The following is a 26687-nucleotide window of genomic DNA, read 5'->3' as shown; positions in this document are numbered from 1 at the left end:
TTTCTCTGACAAAAGTTCATTTTGCTTTGCTTTGTGCTTTATAAATTTGTGTGAAGCAGTGCTTTGTAATTGGCTTTCATAGTGTGAATTGTTTATCACATTACTTGATTGCACATTTCTCTGGTTTGCTGATGAAGTGCTTTTGGTCATCAAAATTCCGTGTGCTTTCATTTGCTGTTAACATCTAGAGAAACCAGTTTATAGTGGTTTTACTGTCTTTTGTAGTATTGCTTACAGGCTTTTGTGCATGCTAATAAATAATTTATTTGGCTTTAAAGATATACTTGCTGATGGCTAAAAGAAAGCAAGTATGGGTGGCTTCTTTTGGTAAGAGATTAGTGCTCGAGAAAGATGATGTTACTGGCTCGAGTAGACTTTCGGGTTAATACGTGGATTTAATTTGTATATTTTTCTAAGTCCCACTTGGGGCAGTTAATTGAGAACTGAATATGTCTTCTATTTTTCCCTCCTTTTGCCTTTTCTTTTAATCACAGAACACATCAGTAGCTATTTCTTGAATGAAGAAGGAATGAATGAAAGAATGAATGATTGAAACCAGCTGACTGGATTAGATGGGCTTCATAGCTGTTGTCAGTTTGCACTTAGAAGGCAGACACTATAAAATTACTTTTCTCTATCTCTCCATTATCTATGTTGGAAAACCAAAGCTTCTTTTCCAGTTTCTTGTCCCTTATCCCTTGTCCTTTTTATGGCCAACCCAGTACTATTTCTTTTACTAGCTTATTTTTATTGGCAACAACTTTGCTCCCATATAGACAAAGGCCATAATTGGCTAACTTAGACTAAATTTGGAGTTGGAGGGTTTTAATCTGTTTTTGTGTGTAGATAATTAGAAAAATGAAGGAGGACAGTATTTTATCCTATTACAGAATGTAAGTCCTAGGGAAGTGATAACGAAAGCTAGAATATATAAAAAGATTTAAGAAAATATGTATTGGTTTTTCTTTCCTCAGTGGTGAGAGGGCTGGCAAGGAATGTCCAAGTGTACAATCCGACGCCAAATACCCTAGATGTCCGCTGGGACCCTGCGCCCGGGCCTGTGCAGCAGTATCGGATCGTGTATTCTCCTGTGGCTGGCACAAGACCTTCAGAATCTGTAAGCAATTTTGTCCTCTTAGAGTTCAGTGAAAGAATTGTATAGATTCCCCTGCATCTCTTGCCATGGCTGCTGGGCCAGAATAAGTCAGTTGTCAGTGTGGCCCTGAGTCTCATGGAAACTTCCTTTCCTGATGAACACTGTCTTGTGTTTGTGTCTTGTTTCTGGCCTGTGATAATGCCACCTGCAAACATGACAATGAATAATGTTTAAATGGTTGCTCCTGATGATTTAAGGCAGATATACTACCTATAGGGTTAGTTAGCAAAAATGAGTTTTGGGAAAATCTAAATTAGCTATTTGAGTTAAGAAACCCTAGTAGTAAATGCAAATTATTGATAAACCTTGTTGATATGAGCTTTTGTTGTAACATAGAAATGTCTTCGTTATGAAACTATAACGTTTGCCTTCACTGGCTCTTACAAATAGTCCAATTTATTTTCAATTCATAGTATCATCCAATTTTATAGGTAGATTGATATTGTAAGAATCAGAAATTGCTAATTTGAATAACAATAGTATCAGAATCAGAACACCTAAGGGAAAGTAAATTGATAGGCTGATTTATGTCTTTATAAAAATGGACAATGGTGGTGAACAAAGATAAACAAATGATTTGTGTATCCCTGTGTGTGGTAGGATTTACTCAGACAATGTTACCCTTCCTCATTTATGGAGTGGTTCTCTATTTTAACACAATATCTCTTCCCTACTAGCATATATGGGGGGATCCCTTCTCTTATGTGTGTCTAACATTTAGGATGCTCTGTGCATAACTATCATGAACCCTGGATGTTGTATTTGAGAATTCTTACAGTAAACATAAATGAGAGATAAGTGAAGCTACTAAGGATAGCTTAGTATGTTGATCAGCTTAGTGAGTGCGAACTAACTTTTTTTTGGAGGGGGAATTTCTGAGGATAAATTGTATCTAACAGTATGACTTTGTCAGATCTCATGAGGAAGCAGAGTAGTTGGCTTCTGACGTGCCCGGGCTCAGCTTTTTATTATAAATGTCACTATGTTGACTAATAAAAGACTTGATAAGCATTTGAGTTGTTGTCAAGCAGAATCTGGCATTTCTTCCCCTCCAGCTTGTGGTGCCAGGAAACACACGCACAGTGCACCTGGAGCGGCTGATTCCCGACACACCCTACTCTGTGAACATTGTAGCTCTCTACTCAGATGGAGAGGGGAATCCCAGCCCTGGCCAGGGCCGAACGCGTGAGGCAGAAATCCTTTCTCCACCCCATTCCCTTGTAACTCCTTTGGCAGGGCTTCTCTGAGCCAGGGAGAAGTGGGAGATGGGTGGCGAGTGAGGTGGTGAGAGCTTTCTCCACCTCTGCACAGGCGAGGGTAGGTCCGGGCATGGGGTTTTTGCCTGGGCATCCCCATGGTTGGATTCCAGGCGAAAGGCCCATGACTGCCATCTCTGCCGAATGATCTTCATTCAGCCATTTTCTCACCTGAGACTTAAGGAGGGGTTTTTCTCTTCTTCCACCCTGTCCCAACTGGGCACTTTAGAAATGTGAGGGCTCGGCCTCTAGGTTTCATTAAACGGGAGGTGGTTATTGTACTTTAAAATAATCCCTTTCTCTCCCAGACTGTATATTTAGGTTCAAACCTAGCTCCATGTCACTGAAAATTTAGCACGTAATCGTAGCTCCAAAAGTGTAGCATTTTCTACTATTTATGGTTTCACATTAAAACCATAGGAAGTGTTTATTTTACCATAAGGGAGTAAACATCCTAGCGAATGTGAAACTCCCACAAGTAACTTCCTTATTCTGACCCAAGTAAAATTCTTTTATGCCCTTCCCGCTTCCCCCATGTCCACCATGCTCACAGGCTGGCAACTAACTTTATTGTGTTTTGATGTATTTAGTGCCACGAAGTGGACCAAGAAATATGAGAGTCTTTGGGGAAACAACCAACAGCCTCTCTGTAGCCTGGGATCATGCCGATGGGCCGGTTCAGCAATACAGGATAATTTATTCTCCCACTGTTGGAGATCCAATTGATGAATATGTGAGTCCGGTTCTCACCTAGTTGGACGTTTTGTAATCTCTTACCTGTTTGGAAGATGAAATTAAGCTTTTTTCTTTGGGAGTGTACTGTGATTACAATTGAGTCCTTGATTCTTGTGTGACAGTCACATTTTATATGACATCCTCTGACAGGATATTGGGACCACCCAGGTGTATCTGATGTGGCCTCCCACGTTACAGTGAATCAATGTCTGCGCTCATTTCCGTTCTAAAGACAGATTGAAAAATTGTCTTATTGCATGAAATGCATATTTCAAGCCACCTAATTCTATTCATAGGAACTAAGCCTAGTGAGACATGATAATATTCTGAGCTACTTAAATTAATGTTCAAAAGATGTGACCATCCAAATCCTATCCTTTCTTTAAATCTAATTTCTCTACAAGATACCCCTTAAGTATTCAAGGGCTAACTGATGTTTCTTTTCTTTAAATTTAACATTTTTCATTACACTTTGGTATTGGAATATACATAGTCTCATATTAGCTTCAAACTTTTTGTGTGTCACACTATCTCTCCAGAACCAGAGTTGGGTTTCTTGTAGCTTCCTAATAGCCCTCACCAGGCATATCCATTTGTTATGGATGGAAAAACTCACCACTCTTTAAAAAGTATAGTGATTAATTGAAGTGATAGGTGAGTAGAATGTTACACAAAATGTTGATAGTAAAGCAGTTAGGTCTGTGGTTTACAACCATTTTGTCACAAACCCTCTTGGATCATTCCCCCTTTGTTATCCTCATGTTATATTTAATCTATTTGAACTTGATATGTTAAACTCTAATTCAAACTCCTCTTTCCTATTCATCAGAAACACATGTAATTGTCATTTAGAGTTCCTCATCGCAATGAGATAAGCAATATTACCACATTTAGTTTGCCAAAGCAAAGAAGCTCATGCTTAGAGTTTATTCAGCCTTTCCATGAATGAGTACTCAATATCCTCCCATTTTCTGAAAACATTAAAAATATAATTTCTTCCCCCGGTTCACCATTTGTAGTCAGGGGACTTTATGCTGGAAATCACTGGCATAAGTGAGGTTCATCGTTTGTAGAAGGAAAGCATAGGGTTGGAAGATTTATCTGATTTACTTCCTCTTCATGGAGGTAGTTGACTGTATTTCCCATTTCCTGTTTTTCATCTTTTCGACCTAGTAGCATTAGCCAGGCTGATATTCCTGAGGGTAGGCTCGGAGTCCATGTTTGCTCACCAGTGCATTCCCAGCAGCTATCACCATGCCTGGCCCACAGTGGCTTGCATGGTGCACATTTTTTTACAGGGATGCATGAAAATGTAACACATAAATGGGAGATGGAGAAAAACATAAGGCTGCATGCTGCAGTAATCAGTAATGTGCACCGCGGTGTCAGGCATGTTCTTAGCTTTCATCCTCACAGTTTCCTCCAGAGACACTAAGTCACAAAGGAGGTAGATGGCTGACCAGGGATTCAAGCTCAGATCTCTCTGACTCTCAAACCATTCTCCCTTGCTACACAGACGCAGTGTAGACCTTGACATGAGCATTGTGCACCAGAAACAAAACATTAAGAAACCATTGCTGTTTATAGAAATATATAAAACAATGTTGTCTGTTTATAAAAATATATAAAACAATGTTGTCTTTTGATCTGGAAGCTCTCTAGCTGATCGTTAATTTGTAATTTCCCTACAGACCACGGTCCCAGGCAGAAGGAATAATGTGATGCTGCAGCCCCTGCAACCTGATACTCCATATAAGATTACTGTTATTGCTGTTTATGAAGATGGAGATGGAGGCCATCTAATAGGGAATGGAAGAACTGGTAAATATCTTTCCGTTTTATAATCTTTAAGTTTTGCGCTTACCAATGCATCCCAAATACTATATCAATACTGCATTAACATTTACATTAAACATTGAATTTTGAATTTTGGCGAAATGATATGGGAACAGAATTTGTATTTTAACTTTCCAAACATCCACTGAAAGGAGAGAAAGGAGACAAAAATCTGCATATTTTGCTTTGCTTGAGATGATTTTTGTTTCTCCTTTGGAAAACCATTGCATATTCTCTGAATAATGGTTCAGTTTGTGTGGTATCAGTAAACGATGTAGTTGCTAACTCAGTCAACATAGTATCAGTAAAAACCACTATCCTGAAAGAATCTCAAGTCATAAATAAAGAAGCAAGATGATTGATAATCATCTTCTGTCTTTACAAATTTATCCATTTTTTTTCTAGTGTACCAAGTAATTTACAGAAAATTATCAGTGTTCGGGCCCCTTTCTGCCTTACACTGGTGTCAAGTTCTTATTGTTTAGAGCAAAAGTTCTCCAAGTTTTTTGCTCATTGAAATAATCTGAAGAGCTTTGAAACGTATTTATGCTGTGGTACCACCCTCAGAGATACTAGTGGAACTGGTCTGAGATATAGCCTGGATCCACTTATGTTCTAGTGTACAGCCGAGATTAAAAGCCAATGGTTTAGCAGAAAGTCAGGCTGGGCTATCGGTCTGAGTTCTGTTACTGGCTAATACTGGCATTCCTCTTTCCACTTCATTTTGCAAAAATCCACTTATGTAAATGATGTCAGGTTCCTGGCTACATTCGGTTCCCCAAAACTTTTGGTGCTTAAACAATCTTGACATTACAAAATATGGGAAAGGTGACATTTGAAAACTCTCAAGAGAAAAGCATGACGAGAGTTGTTTTAGCTGTCTCTCCAGGCCAAGAATTTACATATTTACTGATACTCTTTATCTACAAGACTGAGTCAATGGAGACTCAATTTAGTGATTCAAGATGATTTAAATTTAACAACTTTTAATTTTTCACATTCCCTTGGGTTTTAGAATATATTTTGGTACTTTTCTGGGGGAAATGGCATGTTTCAGAATTTTGTGCTTATCAAAATATATAATATATAAATAATACATAAAAGATCTTTACCAGACTTGAAATTTCCCGGATATGCCAAAGCCTTTTGTAGTTTCTCTTGCAAAAACGTTTTTATTTATTTTTTATTTATTTAATTTTTTTTGCAAAAAAGTTTTTAAGTTGAATTCTTATACACACACACACACACACACATATATATATATATAATAACTCAGTGACTACTCAGCATGCTGTCTAATAGCATTGGTTTACAGGGAAGGGAGGTGGAGGCAGTACCTCTGGAGCCATGAAGATTTGCTCTAAGTTATGCTGGGGTCGGACAACAGGGTGCTGGGAATCAACATCATTTTAGTCACTAAGTAGCTATGTGGTCTTGGGCAAATCAAATCTTCTTTATGTGATAAGGTGGTTAGACTAGACAGTTTCTAAATTGCTTTTTGGCTCTAACCATCTGTAATCTATAACATGCTAAAAATGGTATGAGATCTCTTATAGTTTCTGTAATTCTGCATTTTAAAACCTAATAATAGCTCTGGGATTCATCAGTTCCTAAGTCCAACTTGAGTTGCTGTTTGAATTTGGAAAACCACTAAGCTTTCTCCTGAACTTTTCAAAACTCTTAAATTATTTCCTGGATGAGGGCATTTTAGGATTTTATTAAATTGTTCTCATGGGACCACACTATCAGTAGTCCTAATCAATACTCACAGAATTCTGTGCTTTCCTTGGGTGTCAATGAAAGATCAGTAACCTGTGCCAATATTTGTTTGCAGTCGGACTGCTTCCACCTCAAAACATACACATCTCTGATGAATGGTATACAAGATTCAGGGTATCCTGGGATCCTTCACCTTCTCCGGTTCTTGGATATAAAATTGTGTATAAGCCAGTGGGTAAGAAAACATCTTTATTATCATAAAAATGCATTAGAGAGTTATTTGTTTGTGAGGGAGCTCTTTATTGCATGCCCCATTATAGATTCTCTTGGTAGTTCAGTTGTCACGTTGAATCCCCTCTCACTAGAGGCAATCTTCTTGGAAATAATGTTCTCAGCCAATAATCTGAAGTGTCATTGTTACTATGGGTGTAGATGAGACTCATTAAATTGCATGATTAAAAAGTTTGGCCCGCCTCATAAAATTACACAAATGGAATCTGTGTCCAGACATTTTGTATATTACTATGATTGTGAAATAATGCATATTTAATCAATATAAATTTCTATATTTTCCCATTATGTCAAGGTGTTATTACATTTTGGGCATATGCATTTTAGTTTATTCCTTGTTAGTTTATTCCTTGCCAGGCTTGTTTTCAACTTCCCATTGACATTTACACGTAAATGGATATCACCTTGATTAACTGATTTGCTATCTTTGTTTCTATGTTCTGTCTGTATGCTTAGCAAAATGGAAGAACAATATTCTTTGTATCAAATGTGCCAGGGTATCTTCCATGCACCCCAAAAGGGTGTGATCTAGGAAAAGATAAGGGAGAGAGGACAAGAGAAAGGAAACATGGGCCTTAAGAGAGATAACTGAAAGGAGAAGAAGGTGTTGGCAACTGAGGACCTTCAGTAACTGAACTCATGGAATGAGGACCAAGACAGAAATTCTTAAGTCATCTCTACAACAAATTGGAAAAATGTTAATTGAGTACCTACTATGTGTAAAGCACCATGCTGCCAAAGTGGGACTTAGAGAAGAGGCTTGAGGGTTTAGGGTAGTTGATTGTGTGATTGAATTTATTCATTAAAGGAACATTGATTACATATCTACTGCATTCTAGGTACTGTGCTATGTATACTTTGCAAATTAGAGTTGAGGAATTCAGGCTCTGCTTATAGTTTTGTATTCGCCATATAATGGAACATGTGCTACAGTGAGCAAGTACATAATAGGCTGTGGAATTAGTGGTGTTCATACTATCATTTGAGTGTAAGTTACTCGATTTTAAGGAAAATTTGAGAGCAGTGGTGGAATATTTCTATGTCCTTTTGTGATTGTTATTAAAGGTTCCAATGAGCCCATGGAAGTTTTTGTTGGAGAAATGACATCATATACATTACACAATCTCAATCCTAGCACCACCTATGATGTAAATGTTTATGCTCAGTATGATTCTGGACTCAGTGTCCCCCTGACGGATCAAGGCACTACATGTGAGTCACATATCTTTTCATGGTTGTAAGAAAAAGTGTAGTACAAATTGCCAGGTCAGTCAACCTGTTTTAAATTTATTTCTTCTTAACATTTGCATGTTTCCTCAGCATTAAGTAAGTGGCTCTTTCTTCTTGTTCAGCCAAACAAACATATAAGTAATATAACTGAGTATACAAAAATATATGTGATATTTTTATTTCTCGTAAAATATAGTTTGAATTTTAAAAGATAAAAAGTGTGATTTTATCCATGAATTATCTGTAAAATTAGTTTTGGAATGCTGTGTAGTTTCTTTGATAAAGGATCTTAAAAAATATATTACCTAAGTGCATTGACTTAATTGAAAGTTTTCACAGAAATGCCATGATTATTGACTCAGCCCAAAGATAGATTTTGTTGTCACCAAGTGTTGAATTGCTATTTAAGGACTTAGAAGATAGTGCTTTAGAAAAATTTTACATGAGACATCTTTGTTATTTGTAGTGTCCAGTGGGACTATGTGGAATTTCTTTCCCTTGAAAATTAGTGATAGCAAAGGGGTCTGTTTTAGCTGTACTATATTTCCATGTATCTTTCCTGTGTGTTTCTTACAAGGAGACATACTAAAAATTTAGGCTTTTTATTTTCAGCCACAGTGGAAGTTTCAATTTTGTGTTATGATTAAAAGTATGCTTTTTTGTCTTTATTTGTGAAGTAAATCTATTTCTTTTTTTCTTTATTTTGTAGTGTATTTAAATGTGACAGATCTGAAAACCTACCAGATTGGGTGGGATACATTCTGTGTTAGATGGTCAGCTCACCGGGCAGCCACCTCCTACAGGCTAAAACTAAGCCCCGCAGATGGTATGTGTGCCAAAAAAACCCCCCAAAAAACAAAACCAAAAAGAAAAAAACAAAAACAAAAAAACAAAACAAACAAACAAAAAACCTAAAAAATGAAAAATAGTAAGAACTGGAGCACATAGTAGCAACATTTTAAACTTCAGTAAAGGAGATGCCTTCTCTCTACGAAATGATATACAAAAATATCTTTAAGTATAATTGATGGTAACACTGGCTTTTTCCTTTGTTGTCATAATCAGGAACCAGAGGACAAGAAATTACAGTGCGTGGATCAGAAACCAGTCACTGCTTCACTGGTCTTTCACCAGACGCTGATTATGGCGTCACCGTTTTTGTGCAGACACCAAATCTCGAGGGGCCAGGAGTCTCTGTCAAGGAACATACCAGTAAGTTTTTGAGTAATCTGGAAGTCTCTGTAAAGCTTCAGGATAGAATGTTCTAGGTGTGGGAGATGTAAGTGTTTCCTGTGTAGGCACTTCTCCACAGTAATGATTATAATGATGGCAGATTCATGAAGAAGGAGCCTGTGGTTGGTTCAGGACCTTTTTCTACAGCAAGTCCATGCTGACCCTGTTACAGAGTTGGTGTTATTTTTAAGGAAAGAGGTGCAGGAGGGAGACACGGTTCTAGCTGGCAGTGAGCAGGTGAATATGCACGCTGTTGACTTTTACTCATTTGATCCTATTTGAAGGCCTTTCATCCATCCTTTGAATCGTGGTTTTGCTTTTCACAGCTGTAGTCCATGTTTGAATGATTAGTAATGATACCAAATTTGGATAAAATAATCTATGAGGGCCAATGATACTTGATTTGATATCTAGGACTGAAATTGCTCTTAAAATGTACTTCCCATGATATGAAATTTGCACAGGTTATATTCTTCTAATTACCATTTTTTAAATTCTAGCTGTAAAACCAACAGAAGCCCCTACGGAGCCACCCACACCTCCTCCCCCTCCTACAATCCCACCGGCCCGGGATGGTAAGTGGAGCTGCTGATAGGGATTTATGGAGGCTCTACACTATTGCCAATTAATACAGGGTGTTTTTGATGTACTCTTCTTGCTGAAGAGTTTTTCGATTAAAAAAACAAAAAAGATTGCCAGTAATTGTTTTGGCATATTTGGCGTGTATGAAATCAGTCATAAACAATAGTTCTTTGTTTGGAACTCTGTTTCCTCAATTTTGCAGATTAATGTTTAGTGATACTCTCCGTATTCCATAGTCACATGGTGGGCACTTCTGTCTCCTGGGTGCTAGCCTCAAAAGGCACTGTGTACCATTTTGGCTGTATCTTCAACTTACCCCTGGGGCCTTTGGCTTTGGAATTCCTGGCTTCTGCTCTGGATTGCACGAAGCTAAAAAATGTCCATTCACTGAAGTTTGAGACATAATTGTCACTTGTAGTGAACTGGCAAAAAGATATACTGAGCTAATGGGACAGGTCTCTCAGTAATCTGGGGCAATTCTCAGTGTTTTATCAGATAATTAGCTACTGTTTTAGTCTTTCTTCACATTCTGTTTCCAGCATTTAACTGAAAGAATTTCAGATTTTTTCTTTTTTTTAAAAAAAAATTTTAAATTTAAATTTAATTAGAATTTCAGATTTTAAAATTATTTTTCTTTTGTCTTAGAAGTTCTAGAATGCTACAACTTTATTAAACTTATGAAATAAATAAAATTAAAGATACAAATTGTTTTCTTATAGGACAAAATAATATTATGCAGGGCAAATAGTATTATTACAAGGGAAAATAATAATGGATTTCTTTAAATTAGACTATTGACAGAAATTCAGTAAATAAACTTGGCTTAAAAATGTTAAATATTTGTTCTTAATAGATTCTACTTTTTAAAGCAGTCTTGGGCTCACAGCAAAATTGAACTGAAAATACATGGAGTACTGTATATAACCTACCCCACAGCCTGATCCAGCATCAATATCCAGCACCTGAGTGGTGCATTTCCTACAGTTCATGAGCCTATATTGACAGATCATTTTCATCCACAGTCCACAGTTGACATAACAGTTCACTGTTGGTGCTGTTTATTTCGCATGTTAAGATTTTATATACTAAAATTTTAATTATTTTTAACCCTCCAAGTGTGAAAATTCAAATCAAAGACATTATTCTTTCCCTTTCCTCCATCTGTATAATTCTAGTGGCCTAATTTAAAATGAAAAGACACTTTATTTGCACCAAATCTTTGATAATTATATACAAAATCTCCAGATCCACGGATGGCTTTTTTTTTTTTTTGATGGCTTTTCTTAAATTCTGAACATTGTTGGTTTTCATTTGATTTCATCCTTATCTATTACTTGAAGCCACTCAAAACAGTTCCATGAGGAAAGAGCATATGTTTGGATTATGGATCTAAGCTTAGATGGAGTAATTTTAGAGCAGAAATTGAGGGCCAGTTAGACTAGTGCTTCTCAAACTTTGTTTTGCATGTAATTTGTCTGGGTATCTTGTTGTTGCTAATCTGATTCAGGAGGTCTGGGGTAGTGCCCGGGATTCTGCATTTCTAAGAAGCTCCCAGGAGATGCTGTTGCTGCTGAACTACACTTTGAGTAGCGGGGTGTTAGGCTACATTTCTCAGTTTTGTAATTTCATTTGAATGAAAAAATTCACGAGAGTTGGGGTTCTTTGTTTTTTCCCTCAGTATGCAAAGGGGCCAAGGCAGATATTGTATTCTTGACTGATGCCTCCTGGAGTATCGGGGATGATAATTTTAACAAAGTTGTAAAATTCATCTTCAATACTGTGGGAGCCTTTGATGAAATTAGCCCTGCTGGAATTCAGGTGGGTACTGTTTCATAGGTGGCTATTCATTCGTAATGTCTTGCTATTTCCTTTGAATATTTGTTTTCAAGTAGAAAAGCTTTTCAGTATAAACTATGTTTTGAGTTCTGTTATTTACTATTTTCTTTATGCTTGTGTTTTTGGGAAGGAGTTGGGTGTAAATGACAAATAGAGAAATAAACCTCCTCTAGGTATTCTCTTGTCTAGATGATACTCTTTTTGGAGACGTTGGGGCATTCCTACTCTGACTTCCTGCTTAAGACTTCCGACAATGATACATTTCCATAAAAGGTCATCTAGTGTTCTGGAAACTAAATGGATTGTGATTGTCATACCCTGTTAAGTTAGAGGACTAAGTGATGAATAGTGACTGGAGTGGGTGTGTGGCATTTCATACTTGGCCATTGTGGCATCTTAGATTATGAAAATAAGAGATTTTGACATAAGCCACAAATAATTTCATAAGCGAATCACTTATTTTATAGAATGTACTAAGTTTCAAATCCCCAAATAATCCTGTGAACACTTTTCCGGCCCGAGAAAAGTAAAAAAATGAAGCTAATTAGTCTTAATTTAATCTGTTAGTAGCTAAGCCATTTTTCATCCTTTTAGAAATTGAGATTTCTAATAAAAAGTGAAAAATAAGTACTGTATTTTATTAACTTCTATGTGCCAGCTATTTTATATACATGATTGTTAGCCCTCAAAACAACTCTATAAAGTAAGTATAATCATCTCCATTTTACTGATATGGAAACAAAATCCCAGAGATGTGGAGAACTTGTCCTGTGTCTCATAGCTTCTAATTGGCAGAGCCAGGATTTGAACCCCTTGAATTCTTACTATGAAGCCTGTACTCTTTCCAGTAAATTATACTGTTACTAATTTTGTGGTGAGTGATGATTATTATCACATACGTAGCACTTTAATATTACCATGAAGAGTGGATGCAGTTAGTGAGAAGAAGTAGTTGGCTGAGAACCAGTTGCTTAGCCAGCATTTGAGTTCAAGATGGTGTGTTCTCATTTCTAATCCTGGGACCTCATTCTTCCCTAGCTTTACTCAACCCTTCCTAAATCCTAGAAAAAGGATTTAGGTATTTTCCAATACCATTGGAACACAGCATTTTTACAATGTTGATAGTAATGACAATTTCACTGAAGATTAGAAATGAGAGAATTGAATGAGATGACAGTAGTCAGTGCTATAATACTAGCTATGAAGAGTTTATAATAGTCTGTGAGATCCAAGACACTTCTTTTCCCCATTAAACAGCAGGAGGAGTCACTGGGAAATTAAAATATAAAAAGAGGCATCATAACCTCACCACCAATCATGTTTCCTTTCAGGTCTCGTTTGTGCAGTACAGTGATGAGGTCAAGTCTGAGTTCAAGTTGAACACATATAATGACAAGGCCCAAGCCTTGGGGGCCCTCCAGAATATTAGATACAGAGGAGGAAACACAAGAACAGGTACGGTTAATCAAAGTGTACGTAGATCTTCACTCCCCAAAGCGTTTGGACTGAGGTGGAACTGAGTGTATTATCATATTTTCATATTCAGATTCTTGTCTGTTGAGTGTGACTAATGACACTTGGGTAGTTTTCACTGAACTGATACTAAAATGTTCCATGCAACACTCTCTAGGCAAGGCTCTCACATTTATCAAGGAGAAGGTCTTGACCTGGGAGAGCGGCATGAGGAAGAATGTCCCCAAGGTGCTGGTGGTGGTCACAGATGGCCGGTCACAGGATGAGGTTAAGAAGGCAGCTTTGGTCATCCAGCAGTCAGGTAAGCACAGGCATGAGTTTAAAGTCTAGTGATTACACTCCCTTTCTTAACAATTTTACATGTTCAGGAATGATGGCAAAAGATGCAACTTCTTTTTTGGCTTTATTGTTCCTGTTTTATCCTGTACTGCATACCCCTGAAATGTTAGTTTATGTTTAATCATGGATAGTTTAGCAATCTCTCAAAAAGGACATGGTGTATATCTTTGTTGAAGATGTGGCTTGGGGTAGATAAAAGAGCAAACTGCATTTTCCCATAGTGGCTGAAAGGCTACAGAATGCAGTAATAGAGTGGGCCTAGAGCAGGCTTCCTGTCAGAACATAAGTGAATTTTGATGCTGGGTCCCTGTGCAAGGAGAAACATAGGGAAGAATTTAGCTTTAGCACGTCCTTTGACAATGCAGATCCAGTGAAGGGAGGTGTAGTGAGGCCTCAGAAGACATCTTTGGGGGTAGACCTTGAAAATCAAATATCTCGAGAACCTCCTGGCAACACTGTCCTTTGGGTTCATTTTCTAGGATTACTAGAGAGGGAAGTAGATCTGACTTGCATTCACACCCTCTACACTCCTGAATCCCAACTGCCAGGCAGAGTCCAAGGTTAACATATTTTGGAAAGAATTCTATTTTGTGCATGATCTACTGCAGTAAATTACAAAATACTTTGTTATATGGAATTTGTCATCTGCACATACTGATTCTTTGGCCAAAGTATGAGTCACGATTAGTGCTAAGTCATATTGTCTTCTCTCAATACAGATTGTTCTCTGCACTGACTGTTTTTTTTTTTTAATAAAAATTTGCCTTTATGTTATACATTTTAAGCAGACACCTACATATTTTGGGCTTTTGGCTGATTTAAGTTTGGAGTTATCAATACTTGTTCAAGTTACCTTATGTGTATCTCATTAGAGAACTAATTTCTTATATAGTCTATTTTTTCTACTTTCAAATTAAGCTTTTGGAGTGAGGTCTTTGTTTATTTGTATTAGCCTAAATAAATGAAAGTTTATTGCCAGTGGGAATTGTTGATTCCATTTTAAAATTGGCCAGAGTGCTGCCTTTGAGCCTGAGTTTGTTAAGAATATTGGTTTCAAGAACTCAAATTTTAAATGAGTCGTTTCTGAATTGCATACGTTTAAAATGTTAATGGTGCCCAAGAGGGCTGTAGAATGGGTGGGCATATCAGGCCTGTGGATCTCTGGAAGGAAACTTGCACCACATTAAGTCTTTCTGCTGTTAAAATGTGCTTCTCTTAATTGTTAGGATTTTATTTTAGGAACCCCAATTAATTGAGTTTTCTAGGCCAGAAAACAGGAAGACCTGGAAAAAGTACATATTTATTAAAGAGAGTTTATGTCAATGGAAAGGACTTGCCGCATATACTCTACTAAGAAAATATAGCATCATTTCTGAAAGGATTTTATTTTGAATTGCTTACCCAATAAAGGATGGAACAGGGGATCTGTAATTTGCTCTCGAACACTGCTTTGCAGGGTTCAGTGTCTTTGTAGTTGGAGTGGCTGACGTTGACTACAATGAGCTTGCCAACATTGCCAGCAAACCAAGCGAACGGCACGTGTTCATTGTCGATGACTTTGAATCTTTTGAGAAGATTGAGGACAACCTCATTACATTTGTCTGTGAAACTGCTACTTCAAGTAAGTCCTGGTCCAAATGGATCCAGAATCTTCCCTGTTTTGGAAGATAACTACTTAGTGGACAACTGTCTGTCCTATATGGGATCAAGTCTGTGCATAAATAGATTCTGGGAAATCACTTGGGAACCTGATGAATCATTGTTCCTATTGATACCATGCTAAATGTGTGTTTGTCAGAGGTCTGCTTTTAGTTTTGAGGATGTAATATTCCTTGTATGGAAATGAAATGTTTTAATGTATCCTTTTCCCACCGTCCCAATGCTATGACATTTGAGTAAATTAATCTTCAGCTTAGAAATGCATTTATAGAAGCACTTCTGTGAGATGAAGGTTTTCCCTATTAGTAATCAATTGGTATTTGTTCTGTCAACATCCGTGCTTCAAGGGAGCAATGAAAACACTGACTTTTGCGTGTACACTCCATTTGGTTCTCATTTGCCTTTTTGGGTGTAGATTTTTGTTTTTGCCAAGACTTCAGCTTTTAAAATACAGTGAAGGACCAAAGATTAATTATTCAAATCAATGTATCCTCTTCTCCATCCATTCCTGCCGATTCCTGGGATATTATGGAGACAGTTTTGTGGCTAGTATAGACCCCCAATCCTATGGAGGGCTATGCTTTACAAGTGTTATAGTTCCTCCCTATTAAACATTACTAAAAACTCAGAGCTGTGGTTAGAGGTGGCAGTAGTAAACAAATATTAGTGGTTTACTCTGAGAACTTACAGCTAAAGCTCAGAATGGAGCTGTGCTGGTGGACGTGGGTCTGGAAGTACTTTTGGACTTGGCAAATTATGCCTTTGTATAAATTTAAAATCCCTTGGGAGAAAATTTATTTAATCTATTGAAGAACATCTGAATATTTCATTCTCTTAAATTCTATTTTGATTTATTAAATTCTTTATTAAAATCCTTTAATTCTACTTTGCTATTCATAAGGACATTGCAAAATTCCCACTAGTACTGGAGAAATTTCAGAAAACACTGATTATACTAGTCAGTCTTAGAATTTCTTCTACACAAAGAAAGTGTACAAAGAATAACTTATAAAAGGTTAGATTGGCATTATTTTTTATAAATGAATGAAAAATTACTTGATATATGTACATGACTGGCTTCTTTAAAAAATTTTTTTTTATTGGAGTTAAATTTGTCAACATATAGCATAATATCCAGTGCTCATCCTGTCAAGTGCCCCCCTCAGTGTCCATCACCCAGACATGACTGGCTTCTGTGTGTATATAATATTTGTATATCATGTTGATGATACTTAAAGAACACTGTACATTGCAGGTTGTCCTCTCATTTATTTGGATGGCTACACCTCACCAGGTAAGCATTTATACCCTTGGACAAATTTATTTCAGGATTTAAGCAATAAAATTATTAAAATGACCTCATTTTAATATTTGCCTTTTTTATGTAAAGGTTTTAAGATGCTTGAAGCATACAACCTGACAGAAAAGAATTTTGCTTCTGTACCAGGAGTCTCTTTGGAGTCAGGGTCTTTCCCCAGCTACTCAGCTTACAAGCTTCAGAAGAATGCTTTTGTGAACCAGCCTACAGCGTAAGTGTGACAACCTGGAGGTTCCTTCTCTTATAATGGACCTGACACTTTTTTGAGGTTCTTAGAATTTTTGCCCACTTCTTAAAATCTAGAAACTTTACAATTGTCAGAGGTCTCCTATCGATGATTTAGTTTCATTTCCTTAAATACAGCTGGGTTAAATGTCCTCCATCAGGTCACACAGGGGACTAGGACTCAAACCTTGCTATTCTCAGACCCAAGAATCTTATCTTGGTTCTGTAGTATTACGGATTATAGACCTTGTATAAGGCTAGGATTGTAGATTTAAGGCTTCTTCTAAAGGAGGCTGTTTAAACAGGAAATGAATTATTCTGCACATTTCTCCCTGTGGTGCAGAAGGACTGAATGGAGTAAGGGTAGAATGCGAGCCGGCATTCTTTTTAGTGTTTCAGATCTCCAGAAGATGAAATATTGTGGCCGTTTTGCTTGTCCAAGATCAGACAGGCAGTGGTTAGTTTTTATTGGCCAATGCTCTGGCAATCTGTTGGGCAGCTCTAGCTGTTGTTATTTTACTTCATGAAAGTTTGCACCTGGGTATCATAACTAAAATATGTATTTTTGAATTCATTAGAATTAAAACACTTTACTGTTGAAAATATGTGTTTGGCAGCTTATGGAGAAAAAAGAACAAGAAGAAATAAAGCCTTTAGAAACTTAGGGCAGGGTCAGAAAAGGATGTCTGAAATTCGAAATGCTCTGGGAAAGCTGATGGAAAATCCAGACTGAAACCAAAGCTAATTTCTTTTAAGAAAGCACAGATCATACTGTTGTAGTTTGACCACATTGTAAGTTCCTAACTCTTTTATGGTTAACCATGTTGGTTCGCAGCTTTAGGTTTGTCAGTGAACCTTAATTCCCAGTGTTTAACTTCCAGTCACCACCAGATAGAATTCCTACATTTTAACTTATGACAGCCTATTGTGTTCTTAAGAGTCAGAACTTGTGGCTGAAAGAAGCTAAAAGAAAAGCATGGGTACAATTAAATTTTTTTTCATAAGCACTCATTAACTGAGGAAAGAGGGAAACGGACTGGGCGAGAGATGAATTAATATGGAGGAGATATCATTTTTAACATGGAATATTATGAAAATAGTAGGTTTTTGCAAGTACAAAAGGCATCACATCAGCTTGCCCAGACGTATGTTGCAAGAAGCAGGGCAGCATTGTATTCCAGATGCACTAGTGGTGTGCTCCCAAGAAGTGAAACCTCAAGAGACATTCTGTGCCTTCTGTCAAAATTTGTGGAGGAATAACTTCTTTTGTGTCCAAGAGTTGATAATTAAAGCCTTTTCGCTACCTTTAGGAATAAAGTATTGTTAAATGGTCTCAGACAGCAAACCATTAATCCTGCTTCAAAGGTTCCCCCAAAACAATGACTGACTCAACTCAGGAAGAACACACGGGATCACATTGTCTAATAGTCTCAGAGCCAAGAAACACTTCCTTTTAATTGAATCACATCCTTTATCATCACTAAACGATTGCACATGTACATGGCCTTAACATTTATTATTGGTTTTATTTTGGGGGAACATGTAAGCTTCTGGAGATTATGTGATTTATTTGATTTCAAGGGAGGAATTTGGAAGTGTAAAAACTATTAGAAGTAGGGAAGGAGAAATTAAAACCTTAAACCATGTGACTTATGATTTCATACCCCTGACATTGGAAATGAAGTATATTTAGTAAGATTCATTCTCTTTAAATTACATCCATATATACAATGTTTATCACTCTATAAAATTATGTAATTTTATAATCATCTTTGTGTTTAGAAAAAATTAGGATATTAACAGTTATTAATAGTATGGGATGAAAGACCATTGGGCAATTTCTCAGACTTTTGTGCCCTTAGCAGATTGTAAATAATCTGTTAAGGACTTACATAATGGATATCTCGTGTTTGTTCTTTTGATGTTTCCCCAATTTTTTCTCTTCTCATATGCAGCCAGATTATTATGAATGGATTCTAATACTACTGATAATGAGATTATTGTACAAAGATTTAAAATATTCTCTATTTTTGGTGAGAAGTCCTTATTAATTAATTAATCAATTATGTTTTATCCAACAGGGATCTACATCCAAATGGACTCCCTTCTTCATACACGATTATATTATTGTTCAGACTTCTCCCAGAAACTCCCAGTGACCCTTTTGCAATTTGGCAAATCACAGATAGGGACTACAAACCACAAGTTGGAGTGATTGCAGATCGTAAGGATTGTTATCTTATTTTAAGGCACATGCATACAGATTTTTGATTATGTTTTCTCTTTACTTCTTTTAAAGAACCTTCTGAATATATACATATATATTTACTTGATATATACTTTTGTGTTTAAAATTTTAAAAATATATCAGTAAATATTCTAATTACATTTTATCTCAACCTAAATGATTGACTATTTTAGAAATCTCTCTAACAAGAATTATTTGTTAATACTTTCAACATAAAGCATACCATGCTTGTGACTTAATAACAATTATGTGTTGGTTACAGCTTCTAGCAAGACATTGTCATTCTTTAACAAGGATATAAGAGGTGAGGTGCAAACTGTTACATTTGACACAGATGAAGTGAAGACATTATTCTATGGAAGTTTTCACAAGGTAAAAACATAAAATTATCTGGTTATTTATAGAAAAAATATGACTTAAAAATTTAAACCAATTTGTTATTTGTTAAAATGTCATGTTAAATTGGTAGAAACATAGCTGTCTTTTAAAAACAATCTTATTTTAGAGAATTTGATTAATTCAAGATATTTAAAATAAAACAATAATTCTAATAAAGAGATAAATGGTACCAACATTTTCAATGCTTATATTTTTTCAAAATGTGAGTCATGTAGTATATATAGTATTGTATGGTTATTTTTTCTACCTACCATTTTATTTTCTTTATGTCCTTTCATTTCAAAAGCTTAATTTCTGTGGATTGTATTTTATTTGATAAAATTATTCTTTTACAGAGCACAGTAAGCTGCTTCTGCTTGCTTATTCGTTGACAAGTTACAAACATGCTAGTCCAAAAGTTATGATTATTAATAATTAGTATAAATATTTATAAGATTAACTTTTCAATGAACACACATAAATTCTCTAAAATTATTAGGAGTTCTAAGATGCATTCTTAGGGGATTGTTTATTCTTGTTGATCTTCATTAATTTTTTGTATAATCAACATCATAGGATAACACAAACTTTATATCACATTTCTAAAGAATGATTAATTGACAAGCACTAAAGTTGAGAGCATTAGAAATGAAAAGAACTGTCTAGTTCAGGAATGGACTTTCTAATGGTATTCCTTCATCCATTGGATTGAATTAACAGGAGGAATACCATTTGGGTAACAGTATGGCACTCAGAAAATTAGTCCCTGTGCACAGAAGACAAATATTTCCAGTTCAGTCTGATTCTCAAGTGAAAATCAGACTTTCCTGTGCTTGAGTAGTTTAGCTAGATTTCTTGCAGATTCTATTCCTGAGAATCTTGGTTTCTTTCCAGAATGTTTTTCTTATTGATCAATCATTCTTCCTAAGGATCGCAAGGGACTCTCTCCTCATGGAGCTCAAAGCGGCTTCAATGTGAACATTAATGAGAAGAAAAAAAAAAAACAATAAAGGAAAAACAAATGTCTCTGAGTATAATGGCATATCTACTTAACAGTTTACAGATTTCCATGATGAAGTACAGTAAAATAAATGCCTCACTGGGAAAGCAAATTCTAGTTTGACAAATATTAGCCTCAACTGCTTCTTATCTGATAATAGATGTTGAATTTGGCTAAATTCTCATGAACTTTTTTGGCTCATTGATATACCCATTAAACTTATATTTGAGTACTTGCTAAAAAGAACTATTTTATTTTTCCTTCTATACCATTGAAGATATTAGAGACTTAGTCTTCTGTGAACCAACTGATAACCACTTAAAAACTATTATTTTTAAATTTTCAACTTTCATCAAATACATTTTACTTAAGGGAAAAAAGGCAGTATTTTGCAGAGGTCTATTGTGACAGTCATTAATTACAAATCATGATAATTTGTTTGACATTGCCTTCTTTGCTTGCCTTGAAGAAGGGAGTCCCTTTGGATGTAGATCTCTGTTGGATAAAACATAATTGATTAATCAATTAATAAGGACTTCTCACCAGAAATAGAACACAAGTTTTTAGGTTTTATGTAATGACTCTTCTTTTTCCTTCAGATAAGCTCTGTTTCCTCAAAGTTCTACCTTCTTTTTTCAGACCTTTCTTTTTTTAGTTTCTCCTCTACTTTTTCACTATGCTCTTTTTTGTCTTCCATTTCTCTACCCCATTCTTTTAACCTATTCTCATTGATCTCATCAGTTCAAGAACCAAGTTCAGGCACTATTGTTTATTTACATTATTTACTGATCCAAAGATTCACACACTTTTCTTTCATTTTCCATCTAATTTGGGAACTAAACTTCTTTAGTCTTTTGGATAAGATGGAGTGGTACCCTGATAGCAGGAAATTAATGAAAATGATAAGCAGGGGGCTCTTGGGAGAGAGGGTGGATAGGTTAAAAGAACTTAAATAGGGAATAGAAGACAGCTGTTGCTCCTTAAAGATTCTCTTAAGGACAAACTTTTGTGTCTCTGTTCCATTTCTGTTCCAAGTGAGAAGTTTATAAGAAGAAGCAAAAATGGATTAGATGAAAAATAAAGATTTAGGGAATGGCAGAGCTTGGGAAGGGAGATGAGTTGATAAGAGTGTTCCTATTGTTTTCTACTTTTCTGTGACCAAAAATGTTTCAAGGCTGGAAAATAGGCCCTAAGTACTTGGAACAGTCCACTCTGAATGTTTTATACATGATTTTGAAACTGATGAAACATATTGAAGAGATTGTAGCAAACTATGTTTTTAGCATGAGTTTCTTTATGGGTACTATTGACTGACATTTGCAATAGTTTTGTTACAAATTAAACTTTTTGATTTTGAAATAATTTTGGGAGGTACTATGATTTTTCAAATACTTTGTGAATTTTTGGCCCTGAGATTGTTCATACAGTAGCCAACAAATAGTTATTTTATTTTTAGCTGGATGTGGAGCCCAATGCAGGACTTGAACTCAAGACCCTGAGATTAAGACCTGAGCTGAGATAGAGAGTGGATGCTTAACCAATTGAGTGACCCAAGCCCCCCAAGTTTTAGTTCTTATTAGATAATAAATATCTTGGGAATGCATATGCAATGTTCTTGAATTCAGTATTAGAAGATTGTTCTGGGAAAATTTAAAATTTATTTTTAGTAAGCTACGATCATTTTTATATAAAAGCAATCCATATGTAATTCACACTTACAACTTAGAGATGTACCAAATTAGCATTTTGCTGGTGATTCTATATGGGAAAAATATTTACTGTTTAAAGACATCTCCAGAGATTATCTTTATCCTTATTGACTCAAAACATTTAAGAGAATTTCTGTTCCTTTTAACTTAGAGCCAAACTTTTCATAGTAATCATCAAGTACTTACTTGAGTATTTGTGCTGTGATAAGTGGAAACTATGTCATGACTATAACTCAAAGATTACCTGCAGCCATTCCTTACATTGTTGAAATACAAATGTTTTGTTAACCATCTATCTAATAGATTTAAAGTGCTGAGTGTCCTCAATATCAGATAAGAAATAAATCAACATAAGATTCTTTCCTTATAAGGAAATAGAATCTTGTATCTATTGATTACAAGAACCGAATGTAGAAGATGTGTGCTAATTCTTTACTATGTTAGGAATCTGTATGACGTGCAAGTTCTTTTTTTTTTTTTTAAGATTTTATTAATTTATTCATGAGCGACACAGAAAGAGAGGCTGAGACACACAGGCAGTGGTAGGAGAAGCAGGCTCCATGCAAGGAACCCAATGTGGGACTCAACCCCGGGAATCCGGGATCACGCCCTGAGCCAAAGGCAGATGCTCAACCACTGAGCCACTCAGGCATCCCTGTGCAAGTTTTTTTTGACTGAGATTAGGGAATAGCAAATTAAAAATGGAATTCAGCAAAATCAGTGGAAAACATTTGAGGCTTCTTTCTACTGAGTATAATATTATATGGATAATTTCTTAACTTGTATATGAATAGTTCTTTATAGTTAATGGAGTCATCACATCTACTACTCATCTTTAGTCATCTCAGGAAGAGTACCCATGGGAAAATAGGAAATTATGCATGTATATGTGGATGAAGACTCATTTAATTTGATGCTGTTAATAAATGACATTGATGTTGCAGCCTGATGCTTGGATTTTTAGTCTAGGACTTGATTTGGGTTAAGAATAACATAAAGAACATTTTTTTAACCTGTGATCTGACATATGCAGAAGGTAGCCAAATTTTTTTTGGGTAGAAATTTTGTAATGGAAACAAATGATCTTTTTAGGTTCATATCGTAGTGACCTCAAAAAGTGTTAAGATTTACATTGACTGCTATGAAATTATAGAAAAAGATATCAAGGAAGCTGGAAATATTACAACTGATGGTTATGAAATTCTTGGAAAACTTCTTAAAGGGGAAAGAAAATCAGCCACAGTAAGTAACATATTTTTTTCCTCGTTACCTTGTGTTAAGATTGAAATAGCATTTAAAAAATAACCAATGAGTTGTTTTTTTGTTTTTTGTTTTTCTCAGTGAGTTTTAAATTGTCAAATTTCTTAGACTGAAACATTGAAAAAGTTACATTGAGGAAATATGCTACTGACAGAACATAATAATGTGCTTGACTGCTAGAAACAAAATAAGATGTCAAAGCACCAGAGAACATCATGTAGTCATCTTGAAATAGGATCAAGTTGGAGAGTACAACACAAATAATTGCCAGGATAATCAGTGAAATCTAAAATTGCTCATTTTCTGTTCTTCAAAGATAGCAATTGTTAATACAAATTTTTGCACTCAAGACATTAAGCATTTATTACCTAATGACACAGACACGGGCTGTTGTCCTAGAGCCTATGCTCTCTCACAGAGGAGTCTGTCTCAGAAGGAAGATCAGTGTAGTGGGATAGCCAGCTGACTGACCATATTACTCATAATTTGCAGTAGCTCAAGCTTGAGGCAGGAGCATGCCAACCATATTTACAATGCTATGTAGTAAGAAAAATTTTAATGTAGAATTTTCACTTTATCAAGCTAATTAAGTTCTTACTAAATATCAGTCAATCATAATATTGTTCTAAAAGCAAGGTTAACATCTTTGGCTTCTATTATTATTTTTTTAATTGCATTTATTTAATTTTCCTTTCTTCCCTGGACAGGATTTTCTTCTCTTAGATTCACAAGTGAAATTTTTATTCCACAATGTAGAAATAAATACTGCAAACTTTAAAATTGTGATTAACACCTGGACTTTTAATTTAATTAATTTTTAAAATTTTTTAGAGATTAATAGAATAGTTAGTATGTTTAATCCTATAAATTAATAGTGATGATAATGATTACTAAGATTTATCAGCACTTTGCATGTTCCTTTTTGCTTATTGAAGTATAGGTAACACATAATGTTATGTTACTTTTAGGTGTACAACAGTGATTCAATAAGCTTATGCATAGACTTTTTATTGAAGATTGGGTTTGCTCTTTAAAGAAAAATTATAATAGGTTTATAAAATGATGGGTATATTCAAGCAATCTTTTCCTTTTCATCAAAGGAGCTTTGTTTTTAAAATGTAGAAAGATAGTATATACTATATTGAAATAGTTAAACTGAGAGTAATCATAAAAATTACTAACCAGCCCTCAGGTAAGAATTTATGAAGAGAAAAGCATCAGTTTTAGAATAAATAAGGAATTTCTGAAGCATTTTTCTGCAAGGATGGACTCTAAAAAGTTGATTTAAATGTGTATAGTCGTCAAATTCTTAAATAAATTAAGTCTTAGTTCTAAATTAAAGAAATTAATATTCTCTTTAAAAAAACCACAGCTCTAATCAAGCATTTTATTTTCGCTACGGAAGTGAATCAGATGTGGGAATTTCACATATGCATTTTGCTTTAACTTCTCTTTCCCTTAGGCATAGGTTTTTATGTTCTTTCCTTATGAAGTAAGGATCACGTTGCTCTCAAGGGTCTGAACCCTTGAGAGAGTCTTTGTGAGAAATTGACAAAGGTTAAAATGTGGAAACGTTAATATAAAATGTTTTTCATGCGTCTTTAGCTGATGTTGCTGTTGGTTGTTTACAGTTCCAAATCCAGAGTTTCGATATTGTTTGCAGTCCGGTGTGGACCAGTAGAGACAGATGCTGTGATATTCCCTCTAGGGTAAGTAAAAGGGAATGGAATTGTGTCGTGGCCATAATAGTCCTCCCAGAATAAGGGATATGGATGCAGATGGTCAAGGAGAGGAAGTATCACTCAACAACTGAGTCTCTAGGATGGAGCTAAGGGACACACATTATGCACATGCTCATCTGCTACCACAGCTCAGGCCAGTGACCCTACCTTTGAAAGCCAGGAATACACAAAACCACATCTGGAAATTCTCCCTAACAGCCAGAGTGGTTGTGTGTAGTTAGAAAAGTCCTGCTGAGTCAGCATGTTTGATAGATCTACTTATTACAGAACCCTCCTAATGCTTGTAAAATATCAGGATTGTACAGAATAAAAACCATTGCTTTCCTGGATACCTAGGGCTTATGGTAGACATAACTATATTACTTTGTGAGATGATAGTTTTCCCTCATTGTATCTATTTAAGTGGTAATAGTTACAAAGTTGAATGTGATGATGGATTGGATGCTTTGGGCAAACAATGAGCTGCATGCATCCATGATGAATGTATGTTATTTATTCAACAAATACTTACTGAGCACCTTTATTATAAGCCAGGTAGAATTTTATGTGTTTGGGCTATTGAAGTGAAAAGTGAATATTTTAGTGGAAGTTGTGTGTGTGTGTGTGTGTGTGTGTGTGTGTGTGTGTGTGTGTTGTGGGGGAGAAAAGAATTAACAAGTAGATACATACTACAATACAAAGTAGAAAGCTCTATGATGCAGAACTAATCCGGGTGAAGGGATAGAGAACCAGGGAAATCCCATCAGCCCTCAGTGATAAGGTGGGGTATAAGCGAGGCCTGATGAAGTGAAGGTGCAGACAATGTGGATAAGAGAGAAACAGCATTCCAGTCAGAGGGGACTGTACATGCAAAGGCCCTAAGGTCACAAAGTGCCCTAAGTATCTGAGAAATATTCAGTAGCTCAGTGGGACTGGAGCAACATGAATGGGAGTGGCAGTGGTAGGCAGTGAGTTGGACAAGGTGGTGCTAATTTGCAGAACATGTACGGCCTTGTAGCCCATGGAAAGGATTTTAGATTTTACTCTGAATGAAATGGTATTGTTACCTGAAATACTCAGTGTTTCTCTAACAGGATTCAACATAAGACTATTTGCAGTAATAAATACAAATTATTTCTTCAGGTTGAGAAATAAATTTCCTTGTGTATGTAAGGTAAGTGGGGGGTGAAGGATTGGAAGTCATTTTGCTCTCAACTCATAGGTAAATATTCTTTTTCAAAATTTCAGAGAGATGAAGCAAAATGCCCTGCTCTTCCAAATGCTTGCACATGTACACAGGACAGCGTTGGACCTCCAGGTCCACCGGGCCCTGCGGTAAGGGAACTGCAATAGTCCTAGTTTTTCCATAGGTCTTTGGAGGGATCATTGTTTTGCCAATATATAGTGGATAAAATGTTTCCAGCCATTTGTATTTTCTAGGACGGAACAAGCTAAATTGCAGACCATTTTCTGTGGTATGTTT

At 35.9% G+C, this 26687-nt stretch overlaps 1 protein-coding gene across 4 annotated transcripts in view; it reads left to right on the top strand.

Annotated features, from left to right (window-relative positions):
* The window catches only part of COL12A1 (collagen type XII alpha 1 chain), a 116191-nt gene that overhangs the window by 68675 nt on the left and 20829 nt on the right, over nt 1-26687 (top strand). For all 4 annotated transcript variants that reach the window (XM_026007375.2, XM_072735525.1, XM_072735536.1 and 1 more), the window contains 20 exons: nt 975-1117; nt 2212-2341; nt 3003-3145; nt 4839-4968; nt 6818-6937; nt 8059-8205; nt 8933-9049; nt 9289-9435; nt 9957-10031; nt 11717-11856; nt 13206-13329; nt 13505-13648; nt 15143-15307; nt 16601-16639; nt 16736-16874; nt 18970-19112; nt 19399-19508; nt 23316-23465; nt 25115-25192; nt 26453-26539. In XM_026007375.2, coding sequence (XP_025863160.2) covers nt 975-1117; nt 2212-2341; nt 3003-3145; nt 4839-4968; nt 6818-6937; nt 8059-8205; nt 8933-9049; nt 9289-9435; nt 9957-10031; nt 11717-11856; nt 13206-13329; nt 13505-13648; nt 15143-15307; nt 16601-16639; nt 16736-16874; nt 18970-19112; nt 19399-19508; nt 23316-23465; nt 25115-25192; nt 26453-26539 — 2471 coding nt within the window. The remainder of the gene's footprint in view (nt 1-974; nt 1118-2211; nt 2342-3002; nt 3146-4838; nt 4969-6817; nt 6938-8058; nt 8206-8932; nt 9050-9288; nt 9436-9956; nt 10032-11716; nt 11857-13205; nt 13330-13504; nt 13649-15142; nt 15308-16600; nt 16640-16735; nt 16875-18969; nt 19113-19398; nt 19509-23315; nt 23466-25114; nt 25193-26452; nt 26540-26687) is intronic.

Source organism: Vulpes vulpes, chromosome 1 (assembly GCF_048418805.1).
Source record: "Vulpes vulpes isolate BD-2025 chromosome 1, VulVul3, whole genome shotgun sequence".
In the NCBI taxonomy this organism is placed as follows: domain Eukaryota; kingdom Metazoa; phylum Chordata; class Mammalia; order Carnivora; family Canidae; genus Vulpes; species Vulpes vulpes.
Note: the sequence above shows the minus strand (reverse complement) of the source record. Positions and strands in the feature narration are given on the sequence as shown.